General features: G+C 40.0%; 1 protein-coding gene across 1 annotated transcript in view; it reads left to right on the top strand.

The window, feature by feature from the left end:
* Window positions 1-19,324, top strand: part of LOC134359273 (lamina-associated polypeptide 2, isoforms beta/gamma-like) — a 57,718-nt gene that overhangs the window by 6,351 nt on the left and 32,043 nt on the right. Inside the window, exon 2 of the mRNA XM_063072238.1 lies at window positions 18,265-18,391. Coding sequence (XP_062928308.1) covers window positions 18,265-18,391 — 127 coding nt within the window. The remainder of the gene's footprint in view (window positions 1-18,264; window positions 18,392-19,324) is intronic.

The following is a 19,324-nucleotide window of genomic DNA, read 5'->3' as shown; positions in this document are numbered from 1 at the left end:
ATCTCTCAGTGAGAGAGCATTTTGGAGATGGTAATCACAACTCGATCTTCTTTACCATCGCACTGGAGAGGGATAGGAGCAGACAGTTTGGGAAAACATTTAATTGGGGTAGGGGGAAATATGATGCTATGAGGCAGGAACTTTGGAAAATAAATTGGGAGCAGATGTTCTCAGGGCAATGCACAGCAGAAATGTGGTAAATGTTCAGAGAACATTTGCATGGTGTTCTGCATAGATATGTTCCATTGAGGCACAAAGGATGGTAGGGTTAAAGAACGATGGTGTACAAAGGATGTAGAAAATCTAGTTAAGAAGAAAAGAAAAGCTTATGAAAGGTTTAAGAAACTAGATACTGTTGGAGCTCTAGAAAATTACAAGGGTGCCAAAAGGAGCTCAAGAATGAAATTAGGAGAGCTAGAAGGGGCCATGAGAAGGCCTTGGCAAGCAGGATTAAGGAAGATGCCAAGGCATTCAACAAGTATGTGAAAAGCAGGAGGATGAGCCATGTGAGAATAGGACCAGTCAGGAGCGAGAGTGGAAAAATGCATGGAGCTGGAGGAGGTAGCAGAGCTACTTAATGAATACTTTGCTTCAGTATTTACCAGTGAAAAGGACCTTGGCAGTTGTGGGGATGACTTGCAGCAGACTGAAACACTTGAATGTATGGATATTAAGAAAGGATGTGCTGGAACTTTTGAAAGGTATTAAGTTAGATAAGTCACCGGGACTGGACAAGCAGGCAAGAGAGATAGCTGAGCCTCTTGCGATGATCTTTGCATCATCAGTAGGAACGGAAGAAGTACCAAAGGATTCGAAGGTTGCAAAACATTGTTCCCTTATTCAAGAAAGGGAATAGAGATAACCCAGGAAATTATAGACCTGTGACTCTTACTTCAGTGGTGGGCAAGCTGTTGGAGAAGATCCTGAGTGGGAGGATTTATGAGCATTTGGAGAGACATAATCTGATTAGGGATAGTCTGTGTGGCTTTGTCAAGGGCAGGTCGTGCCTCACAAACCTGATTGAATTCTTTAAGGATGTAACAAAACACATTGATGAAGGTAAAGCAGTGGATGTAGTGTATATGGATTTTAGTAAGGCATTTGATAAGGTTCCTCATGCAAGGCTCATTCAGAAAGTAAGGAGGCATGGGATCCAAGGAGACCTTGCTTTGTGGATTCAGAATTGGCTTGCCCACAGAAGGCGAAGAGTGTTTGTAGACGAGTCATATTCTGCATGGAAGATGGTGGCCAGTGGTGTTCCGCAGGGATCTGTTCTTGGACCCCTCTGTGATTTTTATAAATGATCTGAATGAGGATGTAAAAGGGTGGGTTAGTAAGTTTGCTGATGACACTAAAGTTGGGGGTGTTGTGGATAGTCTGGAGGGTTTTCAAAGGTTACAGTGGGACATCGAAAGGACGCAGAACTGGGCTGAGAAGTGACAGATGGAGTTCAACCCAGATAAGTGTGAGGTGGTTCATTTCGGTAGGTCAAATTTGAAGGCAGAATTTTTTTTATAGATTATGAAGACACGTAGTCCTCTTTTATTGTCTTTTAGTAATGCATGCATTAAGAAATGATACATTATTTCCTCCGGTGTGATATCACAAAACAGGACAAACCACGACCGAAAAACTGACAAAACCACATAATTATAACATACAGTTACAACAGTGCACAATACCATAACTTGATGATGAAGTCCGTGAGCACGGTAAAGTTCAACACTCACAACACGCTGGAGGAACTCAGCAGGTCGGGCAGCACAGTGGAAAAGATCAGTCAACGTTTCGGGCCGGAACCGTTCGTCAGGACTGTAGGGGGAAGGGGCAGAGGCCCTATAAAGAAGGTGGGGGGAGGGTGGGAAGGTTCCAGGAGAAAAACCAGTAAGGGGAAAGATAAAGAGGTGGGGGAAGGGAGGCAGGGAGGTGATAGGCAGGAAAGGTGAAGAAAGAATAGGGAAAGACACAATGGGTAGTAGAAGGAGGTGGAACCAAGAGGGAGGAGGTAGGCAGCTGGGGGAGGGGGCAGAGTGACTTGGGGATAGGGGAAGGGAGGGGGAGGGAATTACCGGAAGTTGGAGAATTCTATGTTCATACCAAGGGGCTGGAGACTACCTGGACGGTATATGAGGTGTTGCTCCTCCAACCTGAGTTTAGCCTCATCATGGTAGTAGAGGAGACCATGTATGGACATATCTGAATGGGAGTGGGAAGCAGAGTTGAAGTGGGTGGCTACTGGGAGATCCTGTCTGTTTTGGCGGACGGAGCGGAAGTGCTCGACGAAGTGGTCCCCCGATCTGCGTCGGGGTTCACCGATGTAGAGGAGGCTGCACTGGCAGCACCGGATGCAATAGATGACCCCAACAGACTTGCAAGTGAAGTGTTGCCTCACTTGGAAGTACTGTTTGGGGCCCTGTTTGGTGGCAAGAGAGGAGGTGTAGCACCTACGCTTACAGGGATAAGTGCCAGGTGGGAGATCCATGGGGAGGGACCGATCCCTGCGGAAGGCGGAGAGGGGTGGAGAGAGAAAGATGTGCTTAGTGGTGGGGTCCTGTTGAAGGTGGCGGAAGTTGCGGAGGATAATGTGTTGGATCCGGAGGCTAGTGGGGTGGTAGGTGAAGACAAGGGGAACTCTGTCCCTGTTGTGGTGGCAGGAGGATCGGGTGGGAGCCGAAGTGCAGGAAATGGAGGAGATGCGAGTGAGGGCATCATTAATGACAGCAGAAGGGAAACCACAATCCTTAAGTTTCTCAAATGTCCCACATCTCACGCAGGCGGGAGAAGAAAGAACTCTCCCTGCCATGCCCTGACCACAGTCCGACTCTGAGTCATCCGAAAACTTCGAGCCTCCGATCAGCTCTCCTACACCAAGTACTGAGCGCCATCTCTGTCCGAGTGATTCGACCTCTTTCTCGGTCGCCAAAAGCAGGCAAGGCCGGGGATTTTGAGGCCTACCCTCCGAAAGATTCCCAACCGCGCAGTAACGACAGCAGCGAACGAGCGTTTTCAGAAATTTCTCCAGCTGTTCCTCTGTGCTTTCTCGTCCATTCTCCATCAAATCAGAATTGCCCACGGCCCCTATTTAACAGATAGGAGATCATTTTTCACCGGAGAGCTGCGCATATTAATGGTAAGACTCATGGCAGTGTGGAGGATCAGAGAGATCTTGGGGTCTGTGTCCGTAGGACTCTCAAAGCTGCTGCGCAGGTCGACAGCATTGTTAAGGCGTATGATGTGTTGACCTTCATCAATCATGGGATTGAGTTCAAGAGCTGTGAGGTAATGATAAAGCTATGTAAGACCTTAGTTAGACCCCATTTGCAGTATTGTGTTCAGTTCTGGTCACCTCATTAGAGGAAGGATATGGATACTATAAAGAGAGTATAGAGGAAATTTACAAGGATGTTGCCTAGATTGGAGAGTATGCTTTATGAGAATAGTTCAGTGAACTTGGCCTTGGAGTGACAGAGGATGCGAGGTGACCCGATAGAGGTGTATAAAATGATCTGAGGCATAGCCAGAGGTTTTTACTGGCTGAAATGGCTTACATGAGGGGGCATAGCTCTAAGGTGCTTGGAAGTATATACAGAGGGGATATCAGAGGTAAGTTTTTCCAGAGGGAGTGGTGGGTGCATGGAATGCACTGCCAGTGAAGGTGGTAGAGACGGGTGCAATAGGGTCTTTTAAGAGACTCTTAGATAGGTACATGGAGCTTAGAAAAATAGAGGGCTATGTTGTAGGGAAATTCTAGGCGCTTTTTAGAGTAGGTTACGTGGTCGGCACAACATTGTGGGCTGAAGGGCCTGTAATGTGCTGTAGATGTCTATGTTTCTATTATAAGCCAGGTTGGAAGCTGTAAAGCAGGACCTGAAGGTTAGTAAGCTCTGGATTGCTGCCTATACCATGTGGCAGTGAGGGTAAGAATAGGATGATTTGGCAATGTGTGGCTGAGGAATTGGTGCAGAGTTCAGATTGGTGGATCATTGGGATCTCTTTTGGGGAAGATATAGAGAAATGACAGCTTACACCTGAACTCAGAGACCAATACCCTGCAGACAGGGTAGAGCTGTTGGAGGGGTTTGAAATAGTTTGGCAGGAAGATTGGAACCAGAGTGATGGATCAGAGGATGGAGCAGTTGATGTAAAGGTAGATGCAGCATGTAGAGAGAGTGAAGAGGGATAGGCGGTGGATAAGGCATAATTGCAGTCATTTGTAGTGATTGCCAGAACAAGAACGATGAACTGAGAGTATGGATCAGTGCATGGAACTATGATGTAGCTATTATGGAAACTTGACTGTCAAGGGCAGGAATGGCTGCTGGATGTTCCAGGGATTAGATGTTACAAAAGGGAGGTAAAGGAGGTTGGGGAGTGGCATTGCTAATCGAGGATACTATCGCAGCTGCAAAATGGCGGGGGGGGGACATCCTGGAGGGGGTCACCTACTGAGTCAGTATGGGTCAAAGTCAGAAACAGGGATAGAGTGATCACTATTGGGAGTATTCTACAGACCTTCTAATACAGAAATACTGAGGAGCAGATTGGGAGACAGGGTTGTTGTCATGGCTGACTTCAACTTCCCTAATATTAAATGACACTTCCTTTGGTGCAAAAGTTTTAGATGGGGGCAGAATTTGTTAAGTTGGTCCAGGAGGCCATTCTGAATTTGGTACTAGCCATTGAAGGTCAGGTGACAGATCTCTTGGTGGATGAGCGTTTCGGAGACATTGACCACAATTCCTTGACCATTACCATAGTCCTTGGACAGTGTTAGAAGTAGATCTTATGGGAAAATACTTAATTGGGGGAGTACAAATTAATGATGCTATTACACAAGAACTTGGGAGCGTAAATTGGGAACAGCGATACTCAGGTAAATGCACAATGGAAATGTGGAGGTTGTTTAGGTAGCACTGGCATTGAGTCTGGATAGGTATGTCTCATTCAGACAGGGAAAGAATTGTAGGTTGAAGGAAGCATAGTTGATCAGAGATGAAGAACATTGAGTCAAGAGGAAGGAAAAAGCTTACTTAACTTTAGGAAGCAAGGATCAGACAGGGCTCTGGAGAGTTACAAGGTAGCCAGGAAGGAGCTGAAGAATGGACCTAGGAGACATGAGAAGGCTTTGGTGAGCGGGATTAAGGCAAGTCCCAAGGTGTTCTACACATATGTAAAGAAAGGAGGATGACTAGAGTGAGGATAAAACCAATCGGATAGAAGAAACATGCCTGGAGTTGGAGGAGGTAGGAGAGGTCCTTAATACTTTGTTTCAGTATTCACCAATGAGAGAGATCATGAAGAATGTGAGGCCCAGTGTAGAGCAGGTTAATATGTTGGAACATGACAGCTTTAAAAAAGAGGAAGTGCTGGAACTTCTGAAAAGCATTATGATAGTTAAATCCCCTGGGCTGGATGACCTATACCTGAGGTCACTGGGAATTAAGCAAAGAGATTGCTGCACCTTTGACATCTTCTTTACATCCTCACTGGCCACGGGAACAGTACCAAATGATTGGAGGGTGGCAAATGAGAACTATAGACTAGTGAGTCTTACATCAATCATGGGCAAACAACACTGAAAAACTCCTTTTTTCCCAAAGTGTTGCTTCCTCAGAATTTCTTTATGATAGACCGCTTGAAGCTGATCACAAATATAATTTCAGACTACTTGTTTCACGTAGGAATTAGGAGAAACAAGAAATTATCTTTTACTGACTATAATGCATTTAATTGCCTAATGGTACTGATGCTTTTGACTAAGCTAAAAGTGTTTTGTTGATTTTCATTTGTATTCAGTGTCTGAGACTTCTCACTTAAGTGTCCAACAATAGTCAGCCAGCATTGATGGGTTTCAGTTGCCCTGATACTGTTTCTCCATGAGGGCAATGTCCCAGTGAAACCATTCACTATGCTGGTCACTGACAATGCCAAGATTTGCAGGGAAGAAGTCTAAACAGGAATGTGGAAAATGAACCTTCAGTGACATGTTGCACTTTATGGTTTTGTATGCTTGAAGCATTTTGTCAATCAGCTGCACGTAGTTTGGTGCTCTGTCATTACCAAGAAAATTTTCATCGACATCCTTGAATGACTTCAGTCTGATTTTCTCCAGTCTCACTAGAAGTTCTTTGAATTGCCTGTCATTGTTGACCTGTTTGATTTGTGGACCAACAAAAATGCCTTCCTTAATCTTGGTATTAGTTATTCTGACTTGAATTATGAATTGAAAGAACAAGTATAGGCAATTTTTTAAAAATGGTGTGTGGTATGGAAATTTCATGGTGATTTTCATGATCAGACTAAAATCCACAAGATACACCTAAAAGTATTCAGGAAGCAAAACCTTTGTTGTCCAGTGCAATTGGCAAGGATTCTTAGAGGCAGGATTTATGAACATTTGTAGAAGTATAGTCTGATTTTAGATCGTCAGCATGGCTTTGTGAGGGACAGGTCATGCCTCACAAGGCTGATTTAATTCTTTGAGAAATGACAAAACAAATTGATAAAGGTAGAGGAGTGTATGCGGTGCACCTATTTAGATCTTAATAAGGAATTTGAAAAGGTTCCCCATTGTAGGTTCGTTTAGAAAGTTAGACATGGGATCCAGGGACATTAGCTATGTGGATTCAGAAGGGAGAAAGTTGTATATGGAGCATATTCTGCCTGGAGGTCAGTGACTCATGGTGTTCTGCCAGGATCTGTTCTGGAAGTTACCTGTTTTGGAAGTCCGTAGGCTTATAGTAGATATCAGTAGAAACAGGGTGAGAAGAGGAATAGTCCAGGTAGCTGTGAGAGTCCGTAGGCTTATAGTAGACATACGAACTCTCACAGCTACCTGGACTATTCCTCTTCTCACCCTGTCTCTTGCAAAAATGCCATCCCCTTCTCGCAATTCCTCCGTCTCCGCCGCATCTGCTCTCAGGATAAGGCTTTTCATTCCAGGACGAAGGAGACTCCTTTTTTAAAGAAAGGGGCTTCCCTTCCTCCACCATCAACTCTGCTCTCAAATGCATCTCTCCCATTTCACACATATCTGCTGTCACCCCACTAGCAATAGGGTTCCCCTTGTCCTCACCTACCACCCCATCAGCCTCCGGGGTCCAACATATAATTCTCCGTAACTTCTGCCATCTCCAGCGGGATCCCACCACTAAGCAGCTCTTTCCCTCCCCCCCCCCCCCGATCCCTTGCTTTCCGCAGGGATCGCTCCCTACGTGACTTCCTTGTCGATACGTCCCCCATCCCTTCCCACCGATCTCCCTCCCGGCACTTATCCTTGTAAGCGGAACAAGTGCTACACATGCCCTTACACTTCCTCCCTCACCACCATTCAGGGCCCCAGACAGTCCTTCCAGGTGAGGCGACACTTCACCTGTGAGTCGACTGGGGTGATATACTGCGTCCAGTGCTCCTGATGCGACCTGCTATATATTAGCAAGACCTGAAGCAGGCTGGGAGACTGTTTCGCTGAACACCTATGCTCTGTCCGCCAGAGAAAGCAGGATCTCCCAGTGACCACACATTTTAATTCCACATCCCATTCCCATTCTGATATGTCGATCCACGGCCTCCTCTACCACACTCAGGTTGGAGGAACAACACCTTATATTCCGTCTGGGTAGCCTCTAACCTGATGGCATGAACATTGACTTCTCTAACATCCGTTAATGCCCCACCTCCCCTTCGTACCCCATCTGTTATTTATTTATTATTAAATTTTTCTCTCTCTGTCCTTTTTCTCACTCTGTCCTTCTCACTATACTCCTTGCCCATCCTCTGGGCTTCCCTCCTCCCCCTTTCTTTCTCCCTAGGCCTCCCGTCCCATGATCCTCTCATATCCCTTTTGCTAATCAACTTGCTTTTTTTCTGTAATATAATTTTTATTGAATTTTCAAAAAGAATACATGAAAAAATAGAATCTACCCCCCCCCATATATAGTCCTACCTAAAAAGAAAGAAAAAGAAAAAAAAAAGAAAACAAAGAAAAGAACCGCCTGGGTATTGGAAGGTTTCCACATGCTCCATGGGATTCAAAATAAATTTGGTATAATTATTCGTTACTTTCCCCAAGTGACCAAAGTCTTTATCGGAGCACTTAAATATGCCATCCTATCTTTTGTAAATAAGGGTGCCAAATATTCAAAAATGTCATATATTTATCTCTTAAATTATAAGTAATTTTTTCGAGTGGAATAGAACTAGCCATTTCATTATTCCAACGATCCATACTTAAATACGAATCAGATTTCCAAGTAACTGCTATAGTCTTCTTAGCTACTGCCAATGCAATTTTTGTAAATTCTTTCTGATATTTATTCAATTTAAGTTTCGGTTTTATCCCTTCAATATCACCTAATAAAAATAATACAGGGTTATGTGAAAGTTGAGTTGCAGTAATTTGTTCCAATAAGATTCTTAAATTTATCCAAAAGGGTTGAATTTTAAAACAAGACCAAGTAGAATGTAAAAAAGTACCAATTTCTTGATTACACCGAAAACATTTATCAGATAGATTTGAATTTAATCTATTTATTTTTTGCGGTGTAATATATAATTGGTGTAAAAAATTATATTGTACTAATCTAAGTCGAACATTTATTGTATTTGTCATACTGTCAAGACAAAGTCTTGACCAATTTGTTTCATCAATAATAATACTCAGATCTGTTTCCCATTTTTGCTTTGACTTGTGGGTTCCTTGTTTAATTGTCTGTTCTTGAATCAAATTATACATACAAGAAATAATTTTTTTAATTTTCCCTTTTTGAATTAAAATTTCAATTTCATTAGGTTTTGGCAAAAACATTGTTTGACCCAGCTTACCTTTTAGGTAAGCCCTTAATTGAAAGTAACAAAAGAAAGTATTATTAGATATTTTATATTTATCCTTTAATTGTTCAAATGACATCAATATACCTCGGTCAAAACAATCTCCTATAAATTTAATCCCTTTTTGGTACCAATTATATAAAAGTTGATTGTCCATTGTAAAAGGAATAAGTCTGTTTTGGAACAAAGGTCTCCTTGCTAATAGAGATTTCTGTGTTTCATTATCAACATTTATCTTATTCCATAGATCAATCAAATGTGTTAATATAGGAGATGCTTTCTTTTCCCATATCGATTTAGATTCCCATTTATATATAAAATCTTCAGGTCTATTTTCTCCTATCTTGTCTAGTTCTATTTTAATCCATGTTGGTTTTCGATCATCGAAGAAAGATGCAATAAATCTAAGTTGATTTGCTTTATAATAGTTTTTAAAGTTTGGAAGTTGTAACCCTCCTAACCCAAATTTACATGTCAATTTTTCCAATGATATTCTTGACATTTTACCTTTCCAAAGAAATTTTCTCACAGATTTATTTAACTCTTGAAAAAATTTCTGTGGCAATTGTATTGGTAATGTTTGAAACAAATACTGTAATCTAGGAAATATATTCATTTTTACAACATTGATTCTACCTACTAATGTTATTGGTAATATCATCCATTTGTCAAGATCTTCTTGAATTTTTTTCAATAGTGGTAAATAATTAAATTTATATAAATTCTTTAGCTCATTATCAAGTCTTATACCTAAATACTTTATACCATTTACCGGCCATCTAAATTGGGTTACTAATCGACATTGACTATAATCTCCTTTAGTAAGAGGTAAAATTTCACTTTTATCCCAATTTATTTTGTAACCTGATACCTTCCCATGTTCATCCAATCTAGAAGATAATTTATGTAACGAATGTTGTGGATTTGTTAAATAGATCAAAACATCATCGGCAAAAAGATTAATTTTATATTCCTCCTGATTAACTCTAAAACCCATAATATCTGGATCAATTCTAATTAGTTCTGCTAATGGCTCTATCGCCAATACAAATAAAGCGGGTGATAGTGGACAACCTTGTCTAGTTGACCTTTTTAACTGGAATGGTGTTGAAATTTGAGAGTTTGTCACTACTTTAGCTTTAGAGTTAGAATTTAAAGTTTTAATCCAATTTATAAAAGATGTTCCTAACCCATATTTTTCTAGTACTTTAAATAAAAAATCTCATTCTAATCTATCAAATGCTTTTTCTGCATCCAAAGCTACTACTATACTCTTCTCATCCCTTTTATGTGCCAAATGAATTATACTGAGTAGCCAAATTACATTATCTGCCAATTGTCTATTTTTAATAAATCCTGTTTGATCCATATGTATTAATTTTGGTAAATATTTAGATAATCTAGTCGATAAAATTTTTGCTATTATTTTATAATCCGTATTCAATAAAGAAATAGGCCTATATGCTGCTGGTTTCATAGGATCTCTCTTTTTTTGGCAATACTATTACAATCGCTGTTGAAAAAGATTCTGGAAGTTTATGTATTTTTTCTGCTTGATGTATTAGTTCCATAAAAAGAGAAAATAATAAATCTTTAAATTTTTTATAAAATTCAGGTGGAAAACCATCTTCTCCTGGAGGTTTATTACTTTGGAGTGATCCTAAAGCTTCTTCAACTTCTTTTAATGTAAAAGGCATATCTAATCCCTTCTGTTCTTCCAAATTCAATTTTGGAAGAGAAACTTGTGATAAAAACCTTTCTATCTCATTAACATCATTTTGGGATTCTGATTGATATAATTCAGAATAGAAATTTTTATAAGTTTCATTTATTTCAAGAGGTTTATAAGATATTTTATTTGCCCTTGTTCTAATTGCATTTATTGTTTTGGAAGCTTGTTCTGTTTTCAACTGCCAGGCAAGAATTTTATGTGCTCTCTCACCTAACTCATAATACCTTTGTTTAGTTCTTATAATTGCTTTTTCCGTTCTATATGTCTGAAGCGTATTATATTGTAACTTATTGACAAGTTGTTTTTGTTTTTCTTCTGACATATATCTTTGAGATTCTTTTTCTATTTTTGTAATCTCTTTTTCCAATTGATCTAGTTCTGCCATATATTCTTTCTTAATTTTAGACGTATAACTTATTATCTGGCCCCTAAGACATGCTTTCATCGCATCCCATAATATAAATTTATCATCCACTGAATGAAAATTTGTATCCAAAAAAAATTGAATCTGCTTTTTCATAAAATCACAAAAATCTTGACGTTTTAATAATGTTGAATTAAATCTCCATCTATAAGCCACTTCTTCCTTATCAGCCATTATTATTGTCATTAATAAAGAGGAATGATCTGATAATATTCTTGCTTTATATTTCATATTTTTCACTCTGTGTTGAATATGCATTGATAATAGAAACAAATCTATCCTTGAGAAAGTTTTATGTCTATGGGAGTAGAACGAATAGTCTCTTTCTTTAGGATTGATTCTTCTCCATATATCAATCAGATTTAAATCCTTCATCAATGATAAAGTTAAATTTACTACCTTCGATTTTATAACAGCCTTGGTTGATCTATCTAAGACTGGGTCTAAGCAAAAATTAAAGTCTCCTCCAATTAATATTTTTTCATGCGCATCCGCCAAATTCAGAAAAGCTTCTTGTATGAATTTTGCATTATTTTCATTTGGTGCATAAATATTCATAAAAGTCCATAGTTCAGAAAAAAGTTGACAATGTGTAATCACATATCTCCCCGCAGAATCAGTTATTATATTTTGTATTCTAATTGGTAACGTTTTATTGATCAAAATTTCTACTCCCCTCGCTTTTGAATTAAATGAAGCCGCAACAACACTACCCACCCAATCTCTCTTTAGTTTCTGATGTTCTGTTTCCGTTAGGTGCGTTTCCTGTAAAAAAGCTAAATCTATCTTCATTTTTTTAATATATGTTAAGATTTTTTTTCTTTTCACTGGTCCATTAAGCCTGTTAACATTAAAACTCAAAAAATTCAATAAATTAGTCATTATTCTTAACAAAGTTACTCAAATCTAAAACATTATTTATCTTCTCAACTTTCATAGTTCCTTGGGGAATTTTTTTAAACTTCACCATGTTGCTATGTGTCTCCCTCCCAACCTTCCAGGCAGAAAGAAAAAAGAAGATAGAAAAAGTACAAAAAAAGAAAGAACAAAATACCCCCCACGAATGTTGTGAATGAAAGGATACACAACACTACCCCCCTCCATTTTATGGGTCGTGGCAAAAGCCATATTTATATATAAATATATATATATATATATATATAGACAAAATTAGTATTACTATTCCCAACTAATATTCCTCCAGTTTTAACCTTTCTTACCCCCCTCTATAATTAATAATATATTTATACATTCATCCAGCTTCAAAAATCCATCAAGTCCATTCTTTAACCCAATCTTCATCTTCAATCTATCTCGCTCTCCTGGGTTTGTTCTTGTATCTGGTGAGTTTTCAGAGAATCTCGCACAAACTGCTCTGCTTTCTGGTAATCATCAAAAAATCTTTTTTCTCCACCAGGCAAAAAAATCTTCAAGGTTGCAGGATAACGCAGTGTAAATTGATAACCATGATCCCATAGGGTTTTTTTCACTGGATTGAATTTCTTCCTTCTCTTCAAAAGTTCGTAACTTATATCAGGATAGAAAAAAACTTTATTCCCTTCAATTATCAATGGCCTTTTTCTATCTTTGGCAGCTCGAGCAGCTGCCTGTAGAATCCTTTCCTTGTCTTGAAATCTTAAGAATTTTATTAAAATCGATCGTGGATATTGGTCATCTTTTGGTTTTGGTCTTAAAGCTCTATGTGCCCGCTCAATTTCAATTGATCGAATCTCCTCTTCCATTTGCAAAACATCCAGGATCCATCTTTGAAAAAATTCTATTGGTTTATCTCCCTCCATACCGTCGTTAAGACCAACAATTTTAATATTATTACATCTACTAAAATTTTCCAGCATGTCCACTTTCTCCAAGAGTTGGTTTCTTTCCAAATTCCAGACAAGCAAATCATTTTCTGTTTTTTCCACTCTATCATTCATATGCCCCATTGCTCTTTCCATCTTCTGAAGCTTCTTATCCATTTTGTCCTGTCTTGCCATAACTTTATCATAGCACATCTTCGTATCTCTAAGCTCTCCTCTTACTTTTCTTAATTCAGCCGTTAATTGCAATATAGCCTCTCTCATGTCTCTATCATCTCCTTTACTTCCAATCGCTTCCAATTCTTCCTCCTCTTCTTCATCTGTGTTCTCTGCAGAATCCGATTCTGACTCTGAGTCATTTTCAATTGCAGTGGCTGTCGGTTCTTGTAGTTTGTGTTGTGGCGATTTGCGCATGCGCTCTTCTTTGCGCATGCGCATTTCCGGTGTCTTCTTCGAAGAAGCCGTTGCCACCGCCATTGCTCCCTGTTCTACCGAAGGAGATCCAACCTGAGTCCGAGGCTCCATCGTTGCAGTAGGCCCTTTTTTCTTCCCGTCTCGTGGCTGCTTCGCAACAGCAGACTTCTTTTGTTGTGGTTTAGGAGGCATATCGTAAAGTAATCTTACAAAGTTTATAAATAGTTTTCAGAAAATATTTACTAACTTTGTTTTGTTTAAACGGTACTTTACTGACTTGTTGCGGGAGAGCTGGATTTACACGTCTCAATCCCACGTCATCACGTGACGCCCCCGCTAATCAACTTTCTAGCTGTTAGCTCCATCCCTCTCCCTCCTGTCTTCTCCTCTCATTTTGGATCTCCCCCTCCCCCTCCCACTTTCAAATCTTTTACTATCTCTTCTTGCAGTTGGTCCTGGCGAAGGGTCTCAGCCCAAAACGTCGACTGTACCTCTTTCTATAGTTGCTGCCTGGCCTGTTGCGTTCACCAGCAATTTTTATGTGTGTTGCTTGAAATTCCAGCATCTGCAGATTTCCTCATGTTTGCGTTGATGAATGATTATTCTATCTTTACGAGAATGAAGAAAGCCTACTGAATCTGTAAAAGCTCAAAGAGTAATCCAATTTCCCCACTAACTTTCCCTATAGTGATTTCTACAAATTCCTTTCAACTCCTTCCATGACAGTTTTTATTTGGAAAAAGATAGAATTGTGGCATTCATCTGTGCTCGGTGGTACAGTCAGTGTTGTTTATTAAATTTTTATTCGTGACAGATTTGGTTGGGAGTGAAAGCCAGAGTTTCTAAATTTGCAGTTGACTCAAAGCTCGGCAGCACTATGGAGAGGACAGCAATAGACTGCAATAGAATATAAATGGGCTTGTAGAATGGGCAGACACCTGGCAGATGAAATTTCATGTGGCAAAAAAAAAAGAGGTAATGTATTCTGGTCGGAAGAACGAGGAGATCTGATATGGAACGAAGGATACTGTCCTAAAGGGGTGTCAGGGAACATGCAGCACTGATACACAGATTATTGCACATGACAAGACAGGTTGAGAAAATTCAAAGAAGTTCAAAGTAACTTTATGATCAAAGTACATATGTCACTGTATACAATCCCAAGAATCATTTTCTTATGGGCATTCACAGTAAATACAAGAAACACAATAGAATCAGTGGAAGACCTGACCCAACAGGATGAACAAACAAGTAATGTGCAAAAGACAACAAACTCTGCAATTACAAAAAGAAATTTAAAAAGGAAATAATAAATAAGTAACCAATAAACATCGAGAGCATGAGAGGAAGAGTCCTTAAAAGTGATTCCATAGGTTATGGAATCTATAGTATAGTGATGGGGCGAATGAAGTTATCCACACTGGTTCAAGAGCCTGATGTTTAAGGGAGATCCTGAACCTGGTAGTGCAGGTCCTGAGGCTCCTGTACCACCTTCCTGATAGCAGCAGCAAAAAGAGAGTATATGGTCTGGATAGTGGGGAGCCTTGATGATGGATGCTGCTTTCCTGCAAAGGTATTCCATGTAGATGTGCTCAAAGGTAGGGAGAGCTTTGCCCACTTTGGACTGGGCCACATTCACTACTTTTTGTAGGTTTTTCCTTTCCAGTGAATTGGTGTTTCCATACCAAACCATGATGCAATCAGTCAATATACTATCTGCCACAGATCTATAAAAGTTTGTCCACATTTTAGATGTCGTCATATTTTCACAATTTCTAAGAAAGTAAAGGTGCTATGAATGTACAGAATTTTGGAGTGTAACAGCAAGGATGATATGCTGAAACCCTATGAAACACTGATCAGTACTCTACTGGAGCATTGTGTACAGTTACTGTTGCTTTTAGCAATCATGTAAGAGTCTACAGTTACAAGGTAGTTTAAAGAACTTCAGACTTTTTTCTTACCTGAGATGGGGGGAGAGGGTGACTTAATAGAAGTTTTTATAAATGATGAGTGTGAAGAGATGGGACAGTGGGATGATACTTTGGAGTGAGCTAAGGCATAGAGAACTTTGAATTTTAAAAAACCATATGGGCGGAGGGGTATGGAGGGCTATGTTTCAGGTGCAGGTCTATGAGACTAGGCAAAATAACAGTTCAGTATGTTGAGCTGAAAGGCTTGTTTCTGTGTTGTGGTGCTCTATAAATCCTTTTTACTTCATCTGGCTAACCTAACTGTTAGATCCCCGCCTTATAGACATTCAGATCATGGAAACTTGCCCTTGTAGATTTAACATATTGGTACCCAAAAATCTGAAATAGAACAAAATTTGCTGTTGTGGAATTTGTGAGGGGAAAGTGAAAGAAACAAATTAACTTACTCAATACGGATTGAAAATTATATTAAGATTTGGCAGTGTAATTTGGATTTCACAGCTGTGACAATCACAATGCAATCCTTCCTTTACCCCCAATTTCCACTCCAAGGCCTCAGACAAGCTCAAAGACAGCTTTTATCCCGTTGTTATAAGATGATTGAATGCTTCCCTGATATGTTAAGATGGACTTTTGACCTCTCAATCTACCTTGTTAAGATATTCAAAGTCAAATTAAATTTATTATCAAGAACGTATTTTACCATACACTACCTTAAGATTCATTTTCATACAGGTGTTTACAAGAAAAGAAAGAAGTACAATAGAATTTATGAGATACTTTACATAAATAAAGACGGGTAAGTAAATAAACGATACTGAGAAAGTGAGTGGTTGAGTCCTTGACAGAGAATCTGTAGATTGTGAGATCAGGTCAGAGTTGAGGTGAGTGAAGTTATCCATGCCGGTTGAGGAACCTGATGCTCGTAGGGTAATAACTGTCCCTGAGCCTGCTGGTGTGGGTCCTAAGGCTCCTGTACCTCCTGCCCAATGGTAGTAGTGAGAAGATGGTGTCTAGATGGTGCAAGTCATCCTGTTTTTACCACCTTGTACTGCATTTTCTCTAACTTTTTCACTTTATTCTGTTATTGTCTTGTACTACTGCAAAGTGCAGTATGATACCACAGTAGTTAGCGTATCACTATTATAGCAACCTGGGCTCAGTTCTTACCAGTGTTTGTAAGGAATTTGCATGTGCTCCCCATGATTGTGTGGGTTTCCTCCGGGTACTCTGGTTTCCTTCCACATCTTAAAGACGTACGGGTTAAAGTTTGTAAGTTGTGGGAATGCTATGTTGGTGCCAGAAGCAGGGCGGCACTTTCAGACTGCCCCCAACACATCCTCGGACTGTGATTATTGATGTAAGCAACGCATTTCACTGTGCTTTGATGTACATGTGATATTTAGAGCTAATTTTATCTTTATAATAATTTGATCTGTGTAAACAAACTTTTCAATGTACTTCGGTACATTTGACAATAGTGTAAGGTTGGTGCTTTGTCTGTGATGCACCTTCTGACCCCCTGCATTGTGAGGGGCCACAGTATCCATGATCAGCTCTTTAAAATATTCCCTAAGTATTTATTCAACTTCCATGCTTTAACCCATTCCCAATCCCCCCCTGAATTCCTACGCCACTTTCCTTCCATGAGCCCTGATCACCAAATCCCATCCCTCTCCCTCATATTCCCACTTCCGTAACTATTTCCTAATCCATAAACCTTGTGCATCAGCGAAATTGCTTTGCAGTTGAAGAGCATGACAGCAATTCACACTGTGGCATTTGTTCCCGTGTCCTTGGCTTGGAGACTACATAGCAAAAGATAATCTCAGCTGTGCTCGCCAACTTGATGTTATTTCCAAATTATATTGCCTCACGGTAGTGAGTGACTTTTGCATAGCATTGTTCATTCCCCAAGTCTGATGTTAGACTCAGTAATTGCAGTGGGTCACTTTGTCATCACCAATAAAGTATCTTAATGTATCCTCACTTAAGAAAAGTAAAAAGGTAAAGTTCCTCCCACACCTTGTTTGGCTCTTTGGGTGGCAACCTTGCCGTTTCTTTAGTGTTTGTCTGTTTTATGAGGTTGAGTTGCTAGCTCGACGCTCGGATGGGAAGTATGCAAGGAGCGGGTTGGATTCAAACCTGGGACCTCTTGTTTCGAAGTCTGGGTGCAGATACCACCGGCACAGAAGGTGGCATAGAAAACTTGGAAGCAAAAAGCCAATAAGTCCAAAATCTGTGGTAGGCAAGTTGCTGAAGAAATTCTGACAGATACGGTGTCCTCTGTGCATCTGGAAAGTCTAAGTACAGTGTTCTGTTTGGGATATCATGTTTTATGAACTTGATTGACTTTCTTGGTTATATCAAAAACCCAATGAGAGCAGGGCGGGAGATTTGATTGAGATGATCTAGAACTGGGAGGTTGCTTTTTAAAGGTCAGAGGTGGTCCATTTAAGATGGAGATCAGTCAAAAGTTCTGAGTATCTAAACACAAGATTCTACAAATGCTGGAAATCTTGAGAAACATATACAAAATGCTGGAGGAATTCAACAGGATAACTGAGAGTGGTTGATCCCATTATTAGAACCAATGAGAGTAGTCCTGATGAAGGGTCTCTGACTAAAATGTCTATTATGCATTACTCTGGATTTCCAGCATCTGCAGAATCTCTTGTGTTTATTCATAGTTTGATGTCTTTTCTATACCCTCGATATGGAGTTTAATTCTTATCCACTGTTAAGATCTAGCTTCATTTCTATAGTCCTAGGATATTCTGAAGGGAGAATATTGCAAATTAAATGAAAGACAAAGGATGAGGAAAAGCATCATCAAATAAGGAAACAGGTAGCTCTCACCTCAGGTTCAAAGAAGGAGTAGGGTTTAGTTGAGGGTGACAGTGTATGGGACTCCTGTGTCATTGTGGATGAAAGCTTGGCCACGGATAAAGTGAAGACAGTAGAAAAGAAGGTAGCAGTAAAGAAAGGTTTACTCGGGATTTAAGAGCTAACACATATGCTTTATCTCAATACTTCAGCTGATTATTTAAAGAATAATGGAAACTCCATTTGCGTCCATTTCTGACCTTTAATTGTGCCTTTCTTACACAGAAATCCACAAAGAAGACAGACAAAGCTAATACAACAATGAACAATTTTATTGATATGACTCAGATGACAAACGAAAACTTGAGAGAACAACTTATGAAATACGGGTATTCTGTCGGCCCTATTGTGGGTAAGTGTCAGTGCCACGTCACATGATATGGCTGATCTTTTTCACTTCCAAGTACTGGTCCTCCTGAAAGATTATTTAATAATTCATCCATTTAGAAATATGTTTATTGCTTCCTTATTGCATCATTTGATTATTTTGAAGATAGGATTGATATTGATAGGTGCCCACAGGTCAAAACGAACAGGTCCTGTTGAGGTGAAATACCTGTGATTTCTCTCCATTTTCTTAACCATCTTTATTCCCTCACTTCCCTTACAGTTTTAAAAAAATGTTCTCTAGTCTTTTCCTGAAAACCCAAGCTTCTGTGACTATTGCAGCAAACAAGACACCCCCGACACCAACGCCTCCCTCTCCTTTCTCGATCTCTCTGTCTCTATCTCTGGAGACAGCTTATCTACTGATGTCTATTTAAAAACCCATGGATTCTCACAAATACCTGGACTATACCTCTTCCCACCCTGTTACTTGTAAAAACGCCATCCCCTTCACTCAATTCCTCCGTCTCTGTTGCATCTAATCTCAAGATGAGGCTTTTCATTCTGGAATGAAGGAAATGTCCTCCTTTTTCAAAGAAAGGGGTTTCCCTTCCAACATCATCAACGCTGCCCTCAACCATATCTCTTCCATTTCACGTGTCTGCTCTTACCTCACCCTACCAGGAATAGGTTTCCTCTTGTCCTTACCTACCATCTTACCAGCCTTCTCATCCAGCACTTAATTCTCTGAAACTTCCGCCATCTCCAACAGGATCCCACCACCAAGGACATCTTTCCCTCCCCACCCCCACCACTTTCTGCTTTCCGCAGGGAATCACTCCCTACGTGACTCCCTTGTCCATTCATCCCTCCCCTCTGACAAGCGGAACAAGTGCTACACCTGCACCTACACCTCCTCCCTCTCTGCCATTCAGGGACCAAAACAGTTTATCCAGAT

Source organism: Mobula hypostoma, chromosome 20 (assembly GCF_963921235.1).
Source record: "Mobula hypostoma chromosome 20, sMobHyp1.1, whole genome shotgun sequence".
In the NCBI taxonomy this organism is placed as follows: Eukaryota; Metazoa; Chordata; class Chondrichthyes; order Myliobatiformes; family Myliobatidae; genus Mobula; species Mobula hypostoma.
The sequence above is the reverse complement of the archived record's forward strand: the minus strand, read 5'-3'. Positions and strand labels throughout refer to the sequence as shown.